Below are 20,604 nucleotides of genomic sequence, written 5' to 3'. Positions count from 1 at the left end.
CATTGAAATGTTAATTTATTCCTTTATTCTGTGGCAATGACCTTTGAATATACCGCATTCTGGAAGAATATTTTTAAAAAATTCATGATAGATAGAATGCCTTGATCTTAAATGTGATTTTTATTTAAAATTCTGTACATTAAAATCTGATATGCAAAAGACAGTACATTCAGTCTTTCTTTTCAGGAAGATGCTTTTTTGCTATTCTGCCCTTAAAATGTTTAAACAAGATATGCTGTTTTTGTAATGTTGGAACTGAAAATATGAGTGATTTTTCACTCAAAATAATACATTTCAAAACAAAGTCACCAAGAAATCTTTGGTGTTTTTTTAATCGTGTCATTTTTAGCCTTCACTGTGTGGCTTGGTTGGTTGGAGCATCATCCCCTGCACCAAATGGTCTCGGGTTTGATTCCCAGTCAGGGCACATACCTGGGTTTCGGGTTCAATCCCTGGCCTTGGTCAGGGAATCGGGAGGTAGCCGATTGATGTTTCCCTCTCACATTGATGTTTTTTCTCTCTCCTTCCCTCCTTCCCTTTCTGTCTCCCATCTCCTCTCTAAAAAAATCATTGAATGTGTCCTTGGGTGAGGCTTTCTTAAATAAATAAATAAATAAATAAATAAATAAATAAGTCATTTTTAGTTTTGGTTTATTTGAATATAGTTCAGTTTTGTTCGTTTTTTAAAATATATTTTATTGATTTTTTACAGAGAGGAGGAGAGAGGGATAGAGAGCTAGAAACATCGACCAGCTGCCTCTTGCACACCCCGTACCGGGGATGTGCCCGCAACCAATGTACATGCCCTTGATTGGAATCGAACCTGGGACCTTTCAGTCTGCAGACCGACGCCTACCACTGAGCCAAACCGGTTTCGGCTGTAGTTGTTTTCTGACCTAGGATCTCTAAGTGTTAGTGGTTTCATCTGAAAATGGAATGCTTTATCCTTACTCTTCTCTGATACCTGTTGATTTAGAGAAAGCTGACTTTTCTGTCCTCTATGAGAAAGCATATGTAGTTATCTTAGGCTTAGTTTCCTATTTTATTATTTACTTAAATAAAACATGTTACTGAGTACTCTAAATTTTAAATTGTCATTTTTATCTTTAGGCTTCCTGGGGATTCACGAACAAGAATAGGATTTGTGACCTTTGATAGCACTATTCACTTCTACAATTTGCAAGACGGATTATCACAACCTCAGATGTTGATTGTGTCTGATATAGATGGTAAGCAGTGAATAAAATAAAAGTATTTTTAATTACTAAGTTTGGAGTTGATGCTACTTTATTTGATAGTACATCTTATAATGCTGTAAGGATAATTTGGTGCACTTAGATATTTGTTTAAAAATTATCATTTCCTGGAAAATAATTGATTCTGTTTTTACACCTGTGTACATGTACTTTTGCATGTGTGAACACATGTGTATAATACAGAGAATAAAGCAATACTATAGTACCCATTATAAGAGTGGCCTGATGAAAACTAAGATTTTTTTTTATATTACGATATCTTTTTTATTTGATTTATCTGTTGATTAAAATATGTTTTCCCTATAGATGTTTTTCTACCTACTCCAGATAGCTTACTTGTCAACCTACATGAAAGTAAAGAGGTAAGATTGATTTTTTTCCTTAGAGTATTAAAATGTTTCTGTTATTTCAACTGTTTACTGAAATGTTTACCATTTCCTTAGTCTATTAACATTTCAATAGACAATGTGGTAGCATATCCATTGACTCCTCAATTTACGGTGCATCCAAATGAAGTGGCATATACTGTCTCGGGGATGTTTTAAAGAAGAATATTGCCTTGCCTTCTGAGTAATTCAACTTTTAATCTTTGTTTTCCCAGCTGATAAAAGACTTATTGAATGCATTACCAAACATGTTCACCAATACAAGAGAAACACACAGTGCCCTTGGTCCTGCGCTTCAGGCTGCCTTTAAATTAATGTCTCCAACAGGTGGCCGTGTGTCTGTATTTCAGACACAGTTACCTTCCTTGGGTGCAGGACTTCTGCAATCCAGAGAAGATCCTAACCAGAGATCAAGCACAAAGGTATTTTATATTTAGTTTCTCTGTCATATTCAGGATGGTGTTTTCTGCTTGATCATTCTACTTTCCCACTTCAACTTGAATTATTTTGTTTTTGTGTTGCGGTATATTCTTTTTATTATTTGTTTGCAAGTCATAGAAATTTAGGAATAATTAACTCTAATCCTTTCATTTTATAGGTGAGGAAACATATTAAACTACATATATTGCCAAAGATTAATTAACTATTTAATGGTAAAAATGTAGCTTAATATTCTAATTCCAGAGTTCTTTTCTGTTATACAATAATATACTTGTTAAATATGAGATTACTATCGTTTAACATGCTTATGCTAATAAAATTTTCATTATGATAGTGATATAAATTATTATATAAACTTAGAAAATGGGAATAATGTAATAAATCAATATTCACTCTCAAGATATGCAGACAAGCATAATCAAGCATCATATTTATATATACTACATTTTCTAACTGATCTTTTATCAGAAAGTATAGTGGAATCATTAAGAAATGTGTTTTACTAGTAGCCCTGACGAGTGTGGCTCAGCTGGTTGAGTGTCATCCTGTGCACGAAAAGGTCACTAGTTTGATTCCCAGTCAGGGCACATTCCTGGTTGTAGTTCAGTTCCCCAGTCGGAGTGCATACGAGAGGCAACCAATCGATGATTCTGTTTCACATTGATGTTTCTCTCTTTCTTTTTCTCTCCCTTTTCTCTCCAAAATAAATTTTTTTTAAAAATTAAAAAACAACTAAATAAAAAAAAATTTTTTTTTACTAAATATGAAAGTACTCAATTTAATAAGTTGCCTCCTAACTATCGAAAAGTTGTCTGTTGCATTTTAACTATTAAAAAAACAACAACCCAATATCAGGCTGAATATTATATGAAGACTTTATCAGATATTTTAATCCCTTATTTTAAATAATAAATTAACTGGAACACTCATTTTTTATTCTGTACATAATTTTTATCTAACTTCAACTTATATATGAGAAAATGCTATTGCAACTAATTATGAGTATGAAACAGTTTTAATAGTGTCATAAATATTTAATGATATAGTCAGTTTTTTCTTAGGATAAATTCCTAGAAGTAAAATTACTAGGTCAAATAGTTAAATTATTAAAGTATTTTACTTATTGGGCTTTTTATTAACCTATACTCTTAATGACTTTCATCTTATAGTCACTATTAAGTATTGTTGCTTCTTTTTTTTCTTTTTTTTCTTTTTAAATATATTTTATTGATTTTTGTAGAGAGGAAGGGAGAGAGATAGAGAGTTAGAAACATTGATGAGAGTCATCGATCAGCTGCCTCTTGCACACCCTCCACTGGGGATATGCCCGCAAGCAAGGTACATGCCCTTGACCGGAATCGAACCCGGGACCCTTCAGTCCCCAAGCCGACGCTCTATCCATTGAGCCAAACCGGTTTCGGCGTATTGTTGCTTCTTTATTCATCGATTGCTAGAGAAAAATAGCACCATACTTTATTTTTTACAGAAATTGTATTTTTTATTGCTTTTGAGAAGGAAAGGAAGCTATTTTATTTTTTATGTGTTTTTATTGATTTGAGAAAGGGAGAGAGAGAGAGAGAGAGAGAGAGAGGGAAATATCTATCTGTTGTCTCCTGCACATCCCTTACTGGGAATTGAGCACACAACCGGGGCATCTGCTCTAACTGGGAATCGAACCAGTAACCTCTTGGCTTATGAGTCGATGCTCAACCACTGAGCCACACTGGCTGGGCAAGAAGCTAATTTAAAAATAAATTGAGGCAAGGATATTTTTTAATCAACAAGTAAAACTAGCATTGAATTCATTGATACATTGCAGCCTATTATAGAATACTGAGATGTTTTGAACATAGGAATATGTTACAGATTTACTGCTTTTTTTTATATATATATTTGTGTTTTTCTCATTTTTTTTAAATAAATTTTTATTGTTCATATTATTACAAATGTTCCTCTCCCCATTGCTCTCCTCCACCAGGTTCCCACCCCACCCTCTGCCCTTTCCCCACTCCCCATTGTCCTCATCCATAGGTGCACAGTTTATGTTCAGTCTCTTCCCACATCCCCCTCTCCCCTTTTCCCCAAGAATCGTCAGTTCACTCCCCTTCCATACCTCTGATTCTATTATATTCACCAGTTAATATTGTTCATCAGATTTTTTTTTTAATTTCCTTGGTTTTTAGGTTCACTTGTTGATAGTTACATATTTGTTGTTCATAATTTTTATCTTTATTTATTTTCTCTTCTGAAAGAACCCCCTTCAGCAATTCATATAATTCTGGTTTGGTGGTGATGAACTCCTTTAGCTTTTTTTTATTAGTGAAGCTCTTTATCTGGCCTTTGATTCTGAGTGATAGCTTTGCTGGATAGATTATCTTTGGCTGTAGGTTCTTACTATTATTCATCACCTTGAATATTTCTTGCCATTCCCGTCTGGCCTGCATGGTTTCTGTTGAGAAGTCAGCTGACAATCGTATAGGTGCTCCTTTATAGGTAACTACCTTCTTTACTCTTGCTGCTTTTAATATTCTCTCTTTGTCTTTTGCTCTTGGAATTTTAATTATGATTTGTCTTGGTGTGGTCCTCTTTGGATTCCTTTTGTTTGGAGTTCTGTGCGCTTCCTGGACTTGTAAGTCTAATTCTTTCACCAGGTGGGGGAAGTTTTCTGTCACTATTTCTTTCAGTATGTTTTCGATATCTTGCTCTCTCATCTTCTGGGACCCCCATAATTCTGATGTTGGTTCGCTTGAAGTTGTCCCAGAGGTTTCTTACATTATCTTCAATTTTCTGGATTCTCTTGCCTTCTTTCTAGGTTCTGTGGAGGAGTGTCTTCTGGCTCTTTATGTTCCAAATCTTTGACTTGATTCTTACGATCTTCCATTCTGTTTTTAGGACTCTGTATAATATTTTTTATTTCAGACAATGTATTCTTTATTTCTTGTTGATCCCTTATCATTTCTTGTTGATCCCTTATCATTTCTTGTTGATTCCTTATTAATTCTAGTTGATCTCTTTTCATATCCTCAGATCTTATTGATCTTTTCTAGGAAATTCTTGAAAAACCTTATAAGCGTAGATTTGAACTCTATATCCAGTCGCTTTTTGTCCTCCATTTCTTTCGTTTGTGACCTATTTCGTTGTCTCATTTCGCAGCTACAGATGGGGCGGAGTTTCAGGGTGGAGCCTACAGCCTTGGCTTCCGTCAGCCCTGCCCTATGCGGCTTCTGGGTCTCAGGGTCCTTCAGTACTCACTGCAAGCGCCTCTGAGAGAAAGGTGCCCTCAATTTTCGCCTGCTACCAAACAGTCTAGTCTCTCCCCCAATGAGCCCGGTATTGGGGTTCAGTTCAGTTGGAAGTGGAGTTGGAGGTGGCATTCAGAGCAATCCGGAGTCTTTGTCTCCTTCCCGCCAGTGCAATCCTGCGGCACAGACGACTGTCCCTTCTCTGCGGCAATGTGCGCGCCTCTGGGACTTCCTTTCGCCGCTCCCCCGGGGTTCCGCCTTACAGCCCAGCTCCCTCTGTTTGAGCCTGGGTCCCCAGGGTCTGGCCTAGAACTGGGGTTCAGCGCTGTCAGGTCTGGGTTTCAGCATAGTCGGAGCTTTTATCTCCTTCCTGCTAGGGAACGCCAGCCAGGCACTCAGCCTCCCTCCTCTCCGGCTCCGTCCTCTCCGCACGTCACGTGTCCCCGTACCTTAGGCTTTTCCAGTTCCTCCGCGCTTCCTTCTGGTTTTCTCCTCCTTCTCGTTGTAGAATTTCCAGTCAGTCAACTTTCCTGTAGTTCTGTGTATTGTCCATTTTATATTTTAGTTGTATTTTATTGAAATTGTGTGTGTCTGCGGCTAGGTGTTTACCTGGGCAGCCATCTTGGATTCTCCCATTCCTGTGTTTTTCTCATTTAACTTTTAGAGATATTTTCTGTCTGCCTGGGACTCAAAAATTAAATATCTGTTCTGGTTTACATATTCCTTCACAGCTGAGTAAACTCTACTAATGTAAAAACCATACACTGCAGGGTGGGACAGCAGTAGGTTTACAGTTCCTATAGAAAATAATACAATAATTAATAAATAATAATACAAGAATAAACTGTTTTATGTACTCAGTTGTAAACCTACTTTTGTATAACTGACCACTCTGTATAACTGAGAAGATTGAAACACTTGGTTAGGCAGTGCATTGTAGTAATTAAGAACTGGGAACCTGCCTCTTGCACTTTTTTTTTTACCTCTTTCTCTAGTGCCACCTTCTCAGTTCCATAGTCCTCCTACCTATAGGAAAAACCTTCCCTAATCTAATATGCTCTCCTGTTGCTATGTATTAATGATTGACAGCACTCGGTCTGGAGCCCAGACTTCTTGCGTTTATATTCTAGCATCTTCCATTAATAGCTATGTAATTAGTCAAGTTACTTAATCTTTTTTTTGCCTCAGTTTCCTCATCTGTAAAATGAGATATATGTTATTATGAGGGTTAAATAATACATATAAACAATCTCGAGCAATGCTGCCATGTAAGTGGCGGTGGGGAGTCCCTCAGCCCGGCCTGTGCCCTCTCACAATCTGGGATCCCCTCGAGGATGCCGGGCCTAAACCAGCAGTTGGACATCCCTCTCACAATCCGGGACACTGCATGCACCACTGACCATATTTTTCGTACGGGTGAAAGGGATCTTGTTGTATGGGCAGCTATAATACATTTTTTTGCGCTGATTATAGAAAGTGCTACATAACATGATGCTTCTAAGGCAGTAGTACCATTTTTCCCATCTTATGGGTGGAAAAACAGAAGCAGAGAGAAGTTAAGTAATTGGCTTTGTCACAGTTATAAGTGTTAGAATCAGGGCTAACCACAAAATATGCAAGCCAGAGTTCATGCATGTCATCACTGCATCATCCTGTTTCTTTCAGTATTAGAGTAGCCCTGCCAGGTTTTAATTTTTAAATCTAAGAGACTGTTCACAATATATAGGATAGGGCTCCTTGGCTTGACCAGCAATCAGGGCCATCTGTTAGGCAATCAGTGGGGCTCACACTGGCACCCGCCTTGGCAGGCAACCTGGTGCTGCCTGCTCACTGGCCCCACCTCCGCCACACCACCTGTCGCCTCCCTCTGCCCCCTGAGGGTCATTGCATGTCATAGTGACTGTCATTCCGCTGTTGGGTTGTTTTGCATATTAGGGTTTTATTATAGGACTAAAGGCCCCGTGCACGAAATTTATGCACGGTGGGATGGGGGTGGAGGGGTTCCTTTAGCCCAGCCTGCATCCTCTCACATTCCTGGACGGCTGGCTCCTAATTGCTTGCTGGTTGCCCCTAACTGCCCCCCACTGCTGGCCTGATCGCCCCTAACTGCTCCCCCTGCTGCCGACCAGGTTGCCCCCAACTGCCCTCTCCCTGCTGGCCTAGTCGCTCCTAACAACCCTTTCCCCGCCAGCCTGGTTACCCCTTACTGTTCCCCCTGCTGGCTTGGTAACCCCCAACTGCCCTAGCCAGCCTAGCCAACCCTCACTGCCCCTCCCTTGCCAGCCTAATCTCCCCCAACTGCCCCACCCTGCTGACCTGGTCACCCTCAATTGCACCCCCTGCTGGCCCGGTCACCCCTAACTGCCCCACCACCAGCCTGGTCACTTCTTCCCTGCCCCCCACCAGCCTGGTCACCTTCAACTGTCCCCCTCCCCCACCCCGGCCAATCTGGTCACCACCAACTGCTCCCTCTGCCATCCTGGTGGTCCCTCACTGCCTACCCCCCTGCCTTCCTGGTTGCCCCTCACTGCCCCCCTTTCTCCCCCTCGCTGGCCTGGTCGCCTCACGCAGCCTGCTTGTTCAGTCGTTTGGTCATCCCTCGGTAACCTCACTGCTGTCCTGGTTGTAGGCAGCCATCTTGTGAGGATGTGAGGGTTAATTTGCATATTACCTCTATTATATAGGATTACTATAGAAAATCTGTGCCAACTGCCTAGACACGTTAACGAATTTTAGTTTGTTGGGGGGTGGGGTAATGGTGGTGAAGATACCACTTCTTATTATAAGAGAGAGATAGAAACAGAAGTCTTACTTTGTGACTTGTTGATTTAGGTTGTACAACATCTTGGCCCTGCAACTGATTTTTATAAGAAGCTGGCTTTGGATTGCTCAGGGCAGCAGACTGCAGTGGATCTCTTCCTTTTAAGTTCACAATATTCGGATCTTTCTTCTCTAGGTAAGGGGACATTGTGTTTATCTCTTTACATACAGTTTTAGCATATGAATTAAATCTAAACTCTATAGTAAGCATTCTCAACACTTTGGAGAGAGAGACATGTGAGTTACATAGATGATATTTCTGAAAATTAACAGTAAATTTTAAAGCATTATACCAGTATAAAATGTTTTGATACTTTGTTTTTAAAATATAATTTATTTGCCATTCTCCTCAAAAATAAACCTTATATGTTATATTTTATAAATGTTTGTGTTTTCTCAGATTTACATATTATCTTTATTTTGACAGTTTTTGTTTTCTCATTATGGCTTAGATTTCTAAATAATATAGAATTTATACTCCTGTTGGACAAATATGAAATACTTCTTAAATTTCTCTTTAAAGCTTGCATGTCCAAGTATTCAGCAGGCTGCATCTATTATTATCCATCTTTCCATTCTACTCACAATCCTTCACAAGCAGAAAAGTTACAAAATGAACTAAAACGTTATCTCACAAGGAAAATTGGATTTGAAGCTGTTATGAGAATAAGGTGTACTAAAGGTATGACATTATAAAAAACTCTGGTTTATAATTAAATTAGCATTCATATATTGAGTATCTGTGACTATCTATAGTCCATGAAAGACTATATATATATATATTTTTTTGTGTGTGTGTGTGTGTGTGTGTGTGTGTGGAATAACCATTGACCAATTTTTACAGTAATTTGGAAATGGGCAAAAATAATGTCTTGCTTTATTAGAAAGTAGCTAAGAGAAAGCTCATATTGGAGGTGATGTTAGAAAGAGAATTAGAGGACTAGGGAAGATTTTAAGTGAAAGTTATCTTTGCCCTCATCATCATTTAAATAGTCTTCAATGTATATTACCTTGGTTTTATGTGAATATTTTCAGTAGGGATTCTGATCACTTATTTTAATTCTTAAAGGAGTTTACAGTAACCCCTATTTTAAAAATCTTTTAGATTAGATCTTTTGTGGAACCTACATTGGTCCTTTTGAATTGGTATTTTAGAAACTCTTAACACTCCAATCCTGTCCCCAGTTATCCTTTTCATTCAAAATCAGAGACTTTTTTTTTACATTGTAAAGTAGCTTTAGCCGGAGATGTACTACTATTGCTTCATCTTTTACAACAAGTTTTCTCTTCTCTAGGCCTTTCAATGCACACTTTTCATGGAAACTTCTTTGTGCGATCCACTGATTTGTTGTCCCTCGCCAACATCAATCCAGATGCTGGATTTGCAGTACAGCTGTCAATTGAAGAAAGTTTGGTGGACACTTCCTTAGTATGCTTTCAAACAGCCCTATTATATACATCAAGCAAAGGTAACATTAGGAGAAATGAAATATAACCTGTAGCAATAATTCTCCTCTAACATGGTGGTGAGGATGGGGAGAAAGAATGAACACACAGTGGAAAGTGATAGGATTTGCATCAGCTAATCAAACATATGTTCTGTGTTTTGTTTTGTTTTTTAACTCTTTTTTTATTCTTTAAATGATATTTTTTGACTTACATTCCCAGGATCATATATATCTGGTAAACCATGCTATTATGTTGGATATAATTTAGAAGAATGATCTATATATATAAAAGCCTTGCCCTAATCAGTTTGGCTCAGTGGATAGAGTGTTGGCCTGCAACCTGAAGGGTCCCAGGTTCGATTTCGGTCAAGGGCATGTACCTGGGTTGTGAGCACATCCCTAGTAGAAGGCCTGCAGAAGGCAGCTGATGTTTCTCTCTCATTGATGTTTCTAACTATCCCTTTCTCTTCCTCTCTGTAAAAAAATCAATAAAACATATTTTAATAATAAATAAAATAAAAGTCTAAGCCACCATTTGACTGGTAGCTATGACGTCGTCTGACCACCAGGGGGCAGGCGCTCAACACACAGCATGGAAGTATGGAATAGTCTGATGAATCTCAGAGGGAAAGTGGGAAGGGGAAAAGCAGGACGAGATTAAACAAAGATGTTATATGCATCCTAGAGGCCCACTTGCATGGATTCATGCACCAGTGGGGTCCCTCGGTCTGGCCTACGATAGATCAGGCTGAAACCAGCAGTCTGACATCCCCCAAGGGGTCTCAGATTGCAAGAAGGCACAGGCCAGGTCAAGGGGCCCCACTGTCCATGAATCCATGCACCAGGCCTCTAGCATTAAAATAAAAACTAAAATGTAATGTTAAAGCTTTATTCAAAATGTAGTATGTGTTCATTGTATACCTTCAGATTTAGAAAGTGTTTAATTTTCTTTAAAACACATTCACTATATTTTTATATTTCAATATCCTGTTGAAGATTTAATCAAAACAATACCTTGAATAATTTTTGTTTCTTTCTTTTTTAAAAAATATTTTGCAATGACATTTGTTCATCACTTTGTTTAGGTGAACGGAGAATTAGAGTGCATACACTTTGTTTACCAGTGGTAAGTTCACTAGCAGATGTATATGCAGGAGTGGATGTACAAGCTGCCATCTGTCTTCTGGCAAACATGGGTGAGTAAAACAGTGAGGGAACAGGTGTAATGCATTTTTCTATTCTAAAAACTGAAGCTTGGAAATTTTTTCCCTAGAGATCCCTTATTTTAAAAGACACTGGCTTTTCAGTGTCTGTATAATATCCTGTGTTCAGTTAGTCCTCTCTTTTGTTTACCTGGGAATGCTTCAGCAGAGATTTCAGAGGATCACCAGGGATAATTCAGATTGCAGAACTTACCATTGTTTGTTTTCCAATTCTTTCTTTTTTATTAGAACTTACATTGTTTGGCCAGAAAAAAAAATACTTTATACTCGTAACTTCAGCAGAGATTTCAGAGGATCACCAGGGATAACTCAGATTGCAGAACTTACCATTGTTTGTTTGTTTTCCAATTCTTTCTTTTTTTATTAGAACTTACATTGTTTGGCCAGAAAAAAAAATACTTTATACATGTAACTTCTCTGAAAAAAAAAATACTTTATACGTGTAACTTTTCTGTTTTCATGTACAGCAATGTAAATTGGATGGTTCTTATATTTATTATTAATTCTTTGGTTTAAAAATCTTTTGAGGATTAATAATCATTTAAAGTTGGTGACAACCTAAATTTCCTTCAGCTAGTGAATATATGAACAAGCTGTAATACATTCATACAATGGAATATCATTCAAGAATAAAGAACTATTGATACATGAACAAAATGAATGACTTTCATAGGCATTATGCTAAATAAAAGAATCTAGTCTCAAAATGCTACCTACAGCCCTAGCCTGTTTGGCTCAGTGAATAGAGTATCAGCCTGGCGACTGAAAGGTCCCAGGTTCAATTCTGGTGAAGGGCCTTGGTTTCAGGCTCCCAGCCCATGCGGAAGGCAACCAAATGATGTGTCTCTTTCACATCAGGGTCATGCAGGAAGCAACCAATTGATGTGTTTCTCTCTCTTGCCCTCTCCCTTCCATTCTTTCTTTAAAAAAAAAAAAAAAAAAAAATCAAATGGAAAAAATATCCTCAGGTGAGGATTAAAAACAAACAAACAAAAACAACCACTACCTACATGTGCTTCCATTTAGATGACTTTTCATCCCTATGATTTTTCAGGGTTGGGGCAGGGGAGCATCTTACTACAAGGAGATATTCTGCGGTGATGATGGCACTGTTGTGTATCTTGATTGTGGTAATGATTGCATGGTTATACGTTTGACATAACCACCATTGAGTTATACTGGAAATAGTAAATTTTACTGTATATAAGTTTTTTAAATTCTTTAGGGAATTAATATAACACTTAGTGTTTTGTTTTTAATGAAATTATATTTTAGATGGATTTAGATATAAAATGACATGATTATTGCCCATGAATTTTATTTTTAATACTTGGGCATATGTATAGGTTATCTCTATTTTAATAAAATATGTTCTTGGAATTTCACGCTAACATCTGGCTTTTCAGTGTCTGCATAATGTCCTGTGTTCAGTTAGTCCTCTCTTTTGTTTACCTGGGAATGCTTCAGCAGAGATTTCAGAGGATCACCAGGGATAACTCAGATTGCAGAACTTACCATTGTTTGTTTGTTTTCCAATTCTTTCTTTTTTATTAGAACTTACATTGTTTGGCCAGAAAAAAAAAAAAATACTTTATACGTGTAACTTCTATTTAAATAATGAAAATATCCCCAGAGTTTTCTTAAAGTAGATGAATAATACATGTTTTCCAGTACCAGTAGTGGCTTTGTATTTTTAAGCTTAAAACTATTAAAACAAAAAGGTCCAAAACAATTTAGATTTATTTTGATTATCAAATTTAGTTCAGAAAAATTGGGTAATGAGCAATGTCACCCCAATAAATTTAATTAAAACAGTTTTTTAATGGGTGAGCAGGTAAATGTATTTTTTTATACTAGAAATTGAATTTTTATTGGTTTCTTAAATAATGCATGTAAGTCTTATCTCTGATAGCATTCATTGAAATCTAATGGTTAAAAACCTTTTTGTTGCTTTCTAGCTGTGGATCGATCCATTTCAACAAGCCTCTCAGATGCAAGAGATGCCTTAGTGAATGCTGTGGTGGATTCATTGTCTGCATACAGTTCCACTGTCTCAAATATACAGCACTCTGTGTTGATTGCACCCAGCTCGCTCAAGTTGTTTCCTCTCTATGTTTTGGCCCTTCTCAAACAGGTAGCTAGTTCTCTATACAATATTACATTTAAGAAATCCTTTAAAATTTCTTGATACATATCCAACGTGGATATCTCCGGGAAATCTCTCTCCCCAGGGCTCTGTCCAGGTGGCGTAGGGGAGCACAGGGCTTTGCCCATTGATGTACAATCCCTTTCCACAGCGTTGCAGAGAAAGCCGGGCCTTGAGTCTGCTCCTGCATATTCCTACAGCTTCTCAGAGTCTTATGGACAATGACTGAGGAGATAAACCATGAGGAAACATCTAAAAAATAATAATATTCTCAATACATAAGTGAAGAAATGAAATCTAGGTTTCTGGGTTAAAAAAATATTTAGTTAGAGGATTATGTAGTTTACCATTGGAAAAGTCTAGAAGAACAGGAAAAGATCACTGGAAAGTCGAGGTATAGAGATACATGATGACTGTTGTGAGACCCCATGCCTTTACTCTTCAATATGTGAAAGCAGCCTGCCTAATGGTGTGCTTATGGTTACTCTTCGTGTATGCTTCTGGACAGAGACTCAGGGAAAGATTAATACTCATTGAACATCTTTCCAGGCAACATAATTGGTGATAGATACATATCCTCTTAACTTACAGCAACTGAGAGAGGTGATGATGACAACATAGTTTTGAGAAGCTAAGTAACTTGCTCACATACCTTTCTATTAAATGTTGGAGCTGAGCTGAAACCGGTTAGGCTCAGGGGTAGAGCGTCGGTCTGCGAACTGAAAGGTCCCAGGTTCGATTCCAGTCAGGTGCATGTACCTTGGTTGCGGGCACATCCCCAGTAGGGGGCGTACAGGAGGCAGCTGGTCGCTGTTTCTCTCTCATCGACGTTTCTAGCTCTCTATCTCTCTATCTCTCTCCCTTCCTCTCTGTAAAAAATCAATAAAATATATTTTTAAAAATAAATAAATAAATAAATGTCGGAGCTGAAAATAGAATCTCGGTTTGTCTGATTTGAAGGCCATGCTTTTTCCATGACGATGGTATATATTGTTTGTTTGTTTGTTTGTTTTAATATTTATTATATTTATGTTTTATTTGAAATTTTTGTCTTTTTTTTTTTTTTTTTTTTTAATGTAGAAAGCATTTAGAACTGGTACAAGTACACGCCTGGATGATCGTGTGTATGCCATGTGTCAGATAAAGTGTCAGCCACTTGTTCACCTAATGAAAATGATTCATCCCAATTTATACAGGATAGACAGATTGATGGATGAGGTATGATTTCTTTTAGTACATTTGAAGTTTTTAAATTTAAATATATTTGAATGCCTTGATTCTGTTGGTAAGATAGCAATGCCTTTATTAACAATTTTTAAATTCATTTTTCCCTTCTGGTATTAATGCATTAAATAATGACACTTAGGATTTGATTGAATAATCAAGTATTATCTGTGATTATGGAGTTTTCAAAAATAGTTTCATGTGGGAAGTAATCTTCCTTGTGGGATTGCTTATAATATTTATTATAAAGCCAAGTTGTAGACTGGACATTTCTGTATATATTTTATAGATATTGACTATTTCTAATATGATCAGAGTGCAATTTTTTATTATATTGTAAACTGGATCTGATATCCATCAGTGTTTTTAATATGCAAATATGTGGTGTGTGTTTTCTTCCTTGTATTAAAACTCTTTGGAACCTTCTCTGTATTGTATTATGTTTATAAAGAAATGTAAAAAAGTAACTTGCTTTGCTGCAGATTTAATAGTCATACATTTAATATATCCTGTTCCCCAAATGGAAGAAAATGGAGAGATTGTTTCATGTATTTGTGTTTCTTATTAATTTGAATGCATCTGAATGTCTTTATTCTACAATCAAGGTAATTTTTAAGTATCAATAATTTTTTGCATCCTACAAAATCCTCGGGTGTTATTTTCAATATTTCATGAGGAGTTGGTGACATTAGTTTCCAAACTGTGCTGATAGCAATGTCAGCTCATTCACATTCCGTCTGTTTTTGTTGCAGGGTGCAATACATGTTAATGACAGGGTCGTACCTCAGCCACCTATTCAAAAATTGTCTGCAGAGAAGCTGACAAGAGAAGGTGCTTTCCTTATGGACTGTGGCTGTGTAAGCATCTTCTCCTGACAAAGCCTATCACTGTTCCAACAAAAGGAGAAACACAGGGCCTCTGCAGATTAGTCAGTGAAAGGTAGATTAGGAGCTGAGAGGCAATACATTGTAACTGGCACAAGAGGTCAATATATGTGAGACTTTTCTAGTTGGATATTGTTTTATTATAAATTAATAAATGTTACCATGGATTATTTACTGTCCTAGATTATATATATTTGATACAGAACAAAGTTCCTGTTTTCAAGGATTTTATCATTAAACTCATAAAATTCAAAGGGGCCTCGAATTTGTCTAGTATAATTTATATCCATTGTCAGAAACGCCATTAATGATTAGTTCAGGAGAAGTCACTGGGCAGAGTTGTGGTGAAGGGTGTTAGAATGGTCAAGTTGGCTTCATAAGTGAGACCTTATGAGCAGGAAAAGGATTCCAGTAGCCATAGAAGGGGGGATGGGAGAGCACATTAGTGAAAATAATAGTCACTGAAATAGTGGAAAGGAAATATTGTGAGCCAGTTATCCTGGTTAAAACATTACATTCATATGGGAGGGGGGAGGAAGAGAGAAAGTAAGATATGTTTTATGGGAAGCTTTGAAATTTAAGCAAAAAAGATAGGAAATACTTTTTAAGATTCCTAGATGTAGATTCTAACTGTACCAATTATATTTCCTTTTTACTTTTATGTTTCTACTTTATTTGAAATATTTTACCTCTTTTATTCTGGATAATTTTGAGAAAATAAAATAATGTGTTTCTGATTAAGGAATTTTAATATCGTGGTTTTTGTCTTTAGGTTTTTTACATTTGGGTTGGAAAAAGCTGTGACAACACCTTCATCGAGGATGTGCTTGGGTATCCTAATTTTGCATCAATACCACAGAAAATGGTCAGTGGGATTTTATACAGCTTGTTTTGTATGTGCTTGTTTGCTTGAAATGTTTTTTATTGAGATAAAATATATGTAAGATTCACAGTTTTAACCATTTAAAGTATGCAGTTCATTAGTTTTTAGTTAAATTCATAATGTTGTACAATTATCTCCAAGATCTAATTTCAGAGTCCCAAAAAGAAACCCATATCTCCCAATTCTCCCCTTCTTTCCCATCAACCACTAATTTCCTTTCTGTATCTGTGGATTTGCCTGTTCTGAACATTTCACATAAATGGAATCAGAGTTTACCATATGACTACCATGTATATAAATTTCAGAGAGGAAGAGAGAGAGAGATGAGAGATAGAAGCATCAATGATGAGAGAGAATCACTGATTGGCCGCTCCCTGCATGTCCCCCACTGAGGGTCGAGCTTGCAACCTGGGCATGTGCCCTTGACTGGAATCAAACCCAGGACCCTCCAGTCCTCAGGCTGACATTCTATCTGCTGAGCCAAACCAGCTAGCGCTGTGTTTACTTCTTGAGGAACTGACACACAGTTTTCCAACAACTTTTCCTTCTGATATAAATTATTTTGCTGATAACATTTTTCGTTTGGCCTTTACTGTGTATGTGTTAACCAATACCAAAGAAATATCATCATGAAATCAGTTCTCTACATTTAATTAATTGAAAAGGTCTACCTTGCCCCTACCTTGGTTGGAGCATCATTCCGTACACCAAAAGGTTGTGGGTTCAATTTCTAGTCAGGGCACATATCTAGGTTGCAAGTTGGATCCCTGGTTAGGAAGCACACATACACGCACGCACGCACGCACGCACAGACAGACACCCCTCTCCCCCAACTTCCTATCTCTGAACATATACTCAGGTGAGGATTTAAAAAAAACACAAAGGTCTACCTTATTCTTTGATATTGTAAATATGTCATTTTTCCTGAAATTAATATAATGTCAGTATAATTTTTATCATTTTCTGCTGTCATTTGACTCAAAAATGAGAATAAGGAAATGTTTTTAAAAAAGAATAATAGTGGCGGGGGAAAGCATATGAAAAATAAATCTCACTAAATAGGATAGTAAACATTATTTTAAATCTGTAGATATTTAAACACTATGATACCAGCATAGTAAACAGAATTCATAAATGGACAGCATTATGCTAAGTGAAATAAACCAGTCAGTGAAAGAAAAATACAACATGACCTCACTCATTTATGGATAATAAGGAGCATTATAATACGATGAACAAAAAGATAGATAGAGAGTCAGTAAAGCATCAAACAGACTGTCAAATTACAGCAGGAATGTGAGGGAGAGGAGGGGGAGATAAGAGATCAACTGAAGGACTTGTATGCATGCATATAAGCATAACCAATGGATGCAAACACTGGGGGGTGAGGGCATGTATGGGAGTGGGGTGGGGGGGGACAATGGTAAGATATGTACACATATAATACCTTAATTAAAAAGGGGGGAGGGGGGTCAAGGAAAGAAAGAACTAAAAAAAAAAATCTAATTCCTGAAAAATAGAATGTAGTAAAGGTTAATCCTGCCTAATAAAAGTAATATGCAAATTGACCATCACTCCAAGATACAAGATGGCCACCCCCATGTGGACACAGATGGCGGCCACAAGTGCCTGCAGAGGAGGACAGTTGGGAGAGACCAGGCCAGCAAGGGAGGGCAGTTGGGGGGCAGGGGGACCAGGCCTGCAAGGGAGGACAGTTAGCGGTGACCAGGCCAACAGGGGAAGGCAGTTCAGGGTGACCGGACCAGCAGGGAGGGCAGTTGAAAGAGACCAGGTCTGCAGGGGAAGGCAGTTGGGGGGGACCAGGCCTGCAGGGGAGGGCTGTTAGGGGGGACTATGCTGGCAAGGGAGGGTAGTTAAGGACAATCGGGCCAGCTGGGGAACAGTTAGGCATTGTTCAGGCTGGCAGGGGAGTGGTTAGGGGTGATCAGGCTGGCAGGCAGAAGCGGTTGAGGCAATCAGACAGAGGCAGGTGAGCAGTTGGGAGCCAGCAGTCCTAGATTGTGAGAGGGATGTCCCAGATTGGAGAGGGTGCAGGCTGGGCTGAGGGACACACACACACACACACACACACACACACACAGCATGAATTTTGTGCACCAGGCCTCTAGTTAAAAAAATAAAATAACAGTATAGCATTTTTTTTTTTTTTTTTACCAGATAGGCAAAGATTTTTAAGTTTAATAATAGGCAATAGTGCAGGGGATATACAATAGTTAAACAGTCCTATCAAAAACTGTACATTTTAGTGTATATTTTACATATTTTGGGGGAGTATTTGGCAATATTTGTTAAAATTAAAATCACACAGTTTATAATATAGTAAATTTTTCTTCTCCAAAGAATATTTCCCCTGCCGAAACCGGTTTGGCTCAGTGGTAGAGCGTCGGTCTGCGGACTAAAAGGTCCTGGGTTTGATTCCAGTCAAGGGCATGTACCTTGGTTGCAGGCATATCCCCAGTAGGAGGTGTGCAAGAGGCAGCTGATTGATGACTCTCTCTCATCGACATTTCTGGCTCTCTCTCTCTCTCCCTTCCTCTCTGTAAAAAAATCAATAAAATATATTAAAAAAAAAAAAAAAAGAATATTTCCCATAGATTTATTCATAAAAATATATTTTTGTACAAACATGCTTGTGGCATTAAATATAAATGTTTGGGGAAATTCATATTAAAGCAAATGTTTTCTATTCTTTTACTTTTTAAATGTTTACATAAATTACAAATATAGCTAACCCAAACTTTTCTATTTAAATATTTTACATACTATATACTTTGAATTTTTTAGTGCATTATTAAGTTCACTTTGCGGGGAAAACTCACATATACAAAAGAATAGACTTTTTGGGTCTTAACATACACGTAAAATGTCAGTATTGTATTATTAAGCATTTTTTAATGACTTACCCAGAAATATATAAACAAACTTGCCAACAATTTAAGTTTCCTTTGTTTGGTTGCTCCTGTTGGGACTGGGAATGGAGTGCTGGCAGTTGATTGGTAGTGGTGGGAATCATGATTTAGTGCTAATAGTACTGAAGTCTGTGAGAAAGGAAGTAATTTCCTAATTATATTTCTGTCACCAGACACATCTTCCAGAGCTAGATACACTTTTATCGGAAAGAACCATATCCTTTATAACTTGGCTTAGAGACAGCAGACCATTAAGCCCAGTCCTTTACGTGGTAAAGTAAGTACTTCTATAACTTAACTATAAAATTGTCTTGTCCTATGCAATTTATGAAAAATTGCTTGTCTTCAAAGCAAATTTAAAATATTATCAAACTGTAATATAGTGGTAGAATGTTGTTATTTGAATACTATTCTTTATGTTTCATTTTTCTAAAGTCCCTACCATTGATTTTTCAAATGTATAATTATTGTTAATAATATGGATCTGTAGGTTAATACTCTTTTCTCTTTTTCAGAGATGAGAGTCCTGCCAAAACAGAGTTTTTCCAACATTTGATTGAAGACCGGACAGAGGCTGCATTCTCTTACTATGAATTTTTGCTTCACATTCAGCAACAGATTTGTAAGTGAAGTGGAATCAAAAGAAAAATTAGATAAAGCCTAATCTGCTGGAGAAGCCCATTGGAAATTTGAGATGAAGGCATTTGTTGTTACAAGACACAATGCATAGCATAGCACCCTGTCTGAGGCAAAAGATAAAGAGGAAGCAAGAAGCTGGCAGATTGCCTCAGCCTGAACTAACGGTAATGACGGTGCTGTTTCACCAGGTATCTTTTGAGTTGGTTTCCACATATTTCCAGTAGTGCAGCAGTTCAATGCTCTGTTCATTGCAAGCCAGCACATTCATTTAGCTAATGTGGATGATAGGTCACAATGTAAAATTAGATAACTTTTTTTCTTAGAGTTAATATGACATTTCTGGACTGGAACTCTGACAAGAAATGCCAAAAGGCAGTGGGCACCATGTTATTTATATGAATTTTTAACAAGGAATGATTCGTATTCATTAAATGAATTCAATATTTTCCCTGTAAAAACAATAAGAGTTTCAGTACATGAACTATAGAACAATATATACATAATGTACATAAATGTTACATTTGTAAAGAAAGTGTAAAAATGTAACTACAGAATATGAATTGCTACAACTGTGCTGCATTGTTGGATGACAACTCTTTTGTCGCAGTTAGAGAATGAGGTTGACTTATGCGTATTATGAATTGAGTCCACAGAAGGAACACAAACTCTTTGTAATTCTGTTAAATCTTTTATGTGGATTTATTTATGATCAGCCTACTAATTAAAAATATTTTGCTTGACAGTATGTTTGGTGTTTTTTTTGTGAGGGGAGGGAAGTGGGTGAGTTTTTAGTTTTATTTTGTTTTTACACATAGGATAAACTGAATTTACTACTTGGGGGAAATGGAATGATACTGAATCAGTAAGTTTTATTCATTTGAACACCTTACCAAGTACTTTGTTTATATTCTGAAAAGGAATGATACTCTCAAAATACTTAGTTATTGATTAAGTATAATCTTAATTTGCCTCAATTAAATTAGAGATATTTTTTTCTACAAATTTATATCAAGAAAATTTTGCCGAAACCGGTTTGGCTCAATGGATAGAGCGTCGGCTTGGGGACTGAAAGGTCCTGGGTT

At 37.2% G+C, this 20,604-nt stretch overlaps 1 protein-coding gene across 4 annotated transcripts in view; it reads left to right on the top strand.

The window, feature by feature from the left end:
* Positions 1 to 20,262, top strand: part of SEC24B (SEC24 homolog B, COPII coat complex component) — a 92,518-nt gene extending 72,256 nt beyond the window's left edge. For all 4 annotated transcript variants that reach the window (XM_084872195.1, XM_084872197.1, XM_084872196.1 and 1 more), the window contains 13 exons: positions 1,111 to 1,229; positions 1,563 to 1,618; positions 1,858 to 2,064; positions 8,158 to 8,281; positions 8,669 to 8,827; positions 9,441 to 9,614; positions 10,679 to 10,789; positions 12,775 to 12,950; positions 14,043 to 14,180; positions 14,939 to 15,043; positions 15,843 to 15,935; positions 19,057 to 19,160; positions 19,399 to 20,262. In XM_084872195.1, the coding sequence (XP_084728321.1) occupies positions 1,111 to 1,229; positions 1,563 to 1,618; positions 1,858 to 2,064; positions 8,158 to 8,281; positions 8,669 to 8,827; positions 9,441 to 9,614; positions 10,679 to 10,789; positions 12,775 to 12,950; positions 14,043 to 14,180; positions 14,939 to 15,043; positions 15,843 to 15,935; positions 19,057 to 19,160; positions 19,399 to 19,513 (1,681 nt within the window). In that variant the 3' untranslated portion in view covers positions 19,514 to 20,262. The remainder of the gene's footprint in view (positions 1 to 1,110; positions 1,230 to 1,562; positions 1,619 to 1,857; positions 2,065 to 8,157; positions 8,282 to 8,668; positions 8,828 to 9,440; positions 9,615 to 10,678; positions 10,790 to 12,774; positions 12,951 to 14,042; positions 14,181 to 14,938; positions 15,044 to 15,842; positions 15,936 to 19,056; positions 19,161 to 19,398) is intronic.
* The last annotated feature ends 342 nt before the right edge of the window (positions 20,263 to 20,604 follow it).

Source organism: Pipistrellus hanaki (genome assembly GCF_964339955.1).
Source record: "Pipistrellus hanaki genome assembly, chromosome: 1".
Taxonomy (NCBI): Eukaryota; Metazoa; Chordata; class Mammalia; order Chiroptera; family Vespertilionidae; genus Pipistrellus; species Pipistrellus hanaki.
The sequence above is the reverse complement of the archived record's forward strand: the minus strand, read 5'-3'. Positions and strand labels throughout refer to the sequence as shown.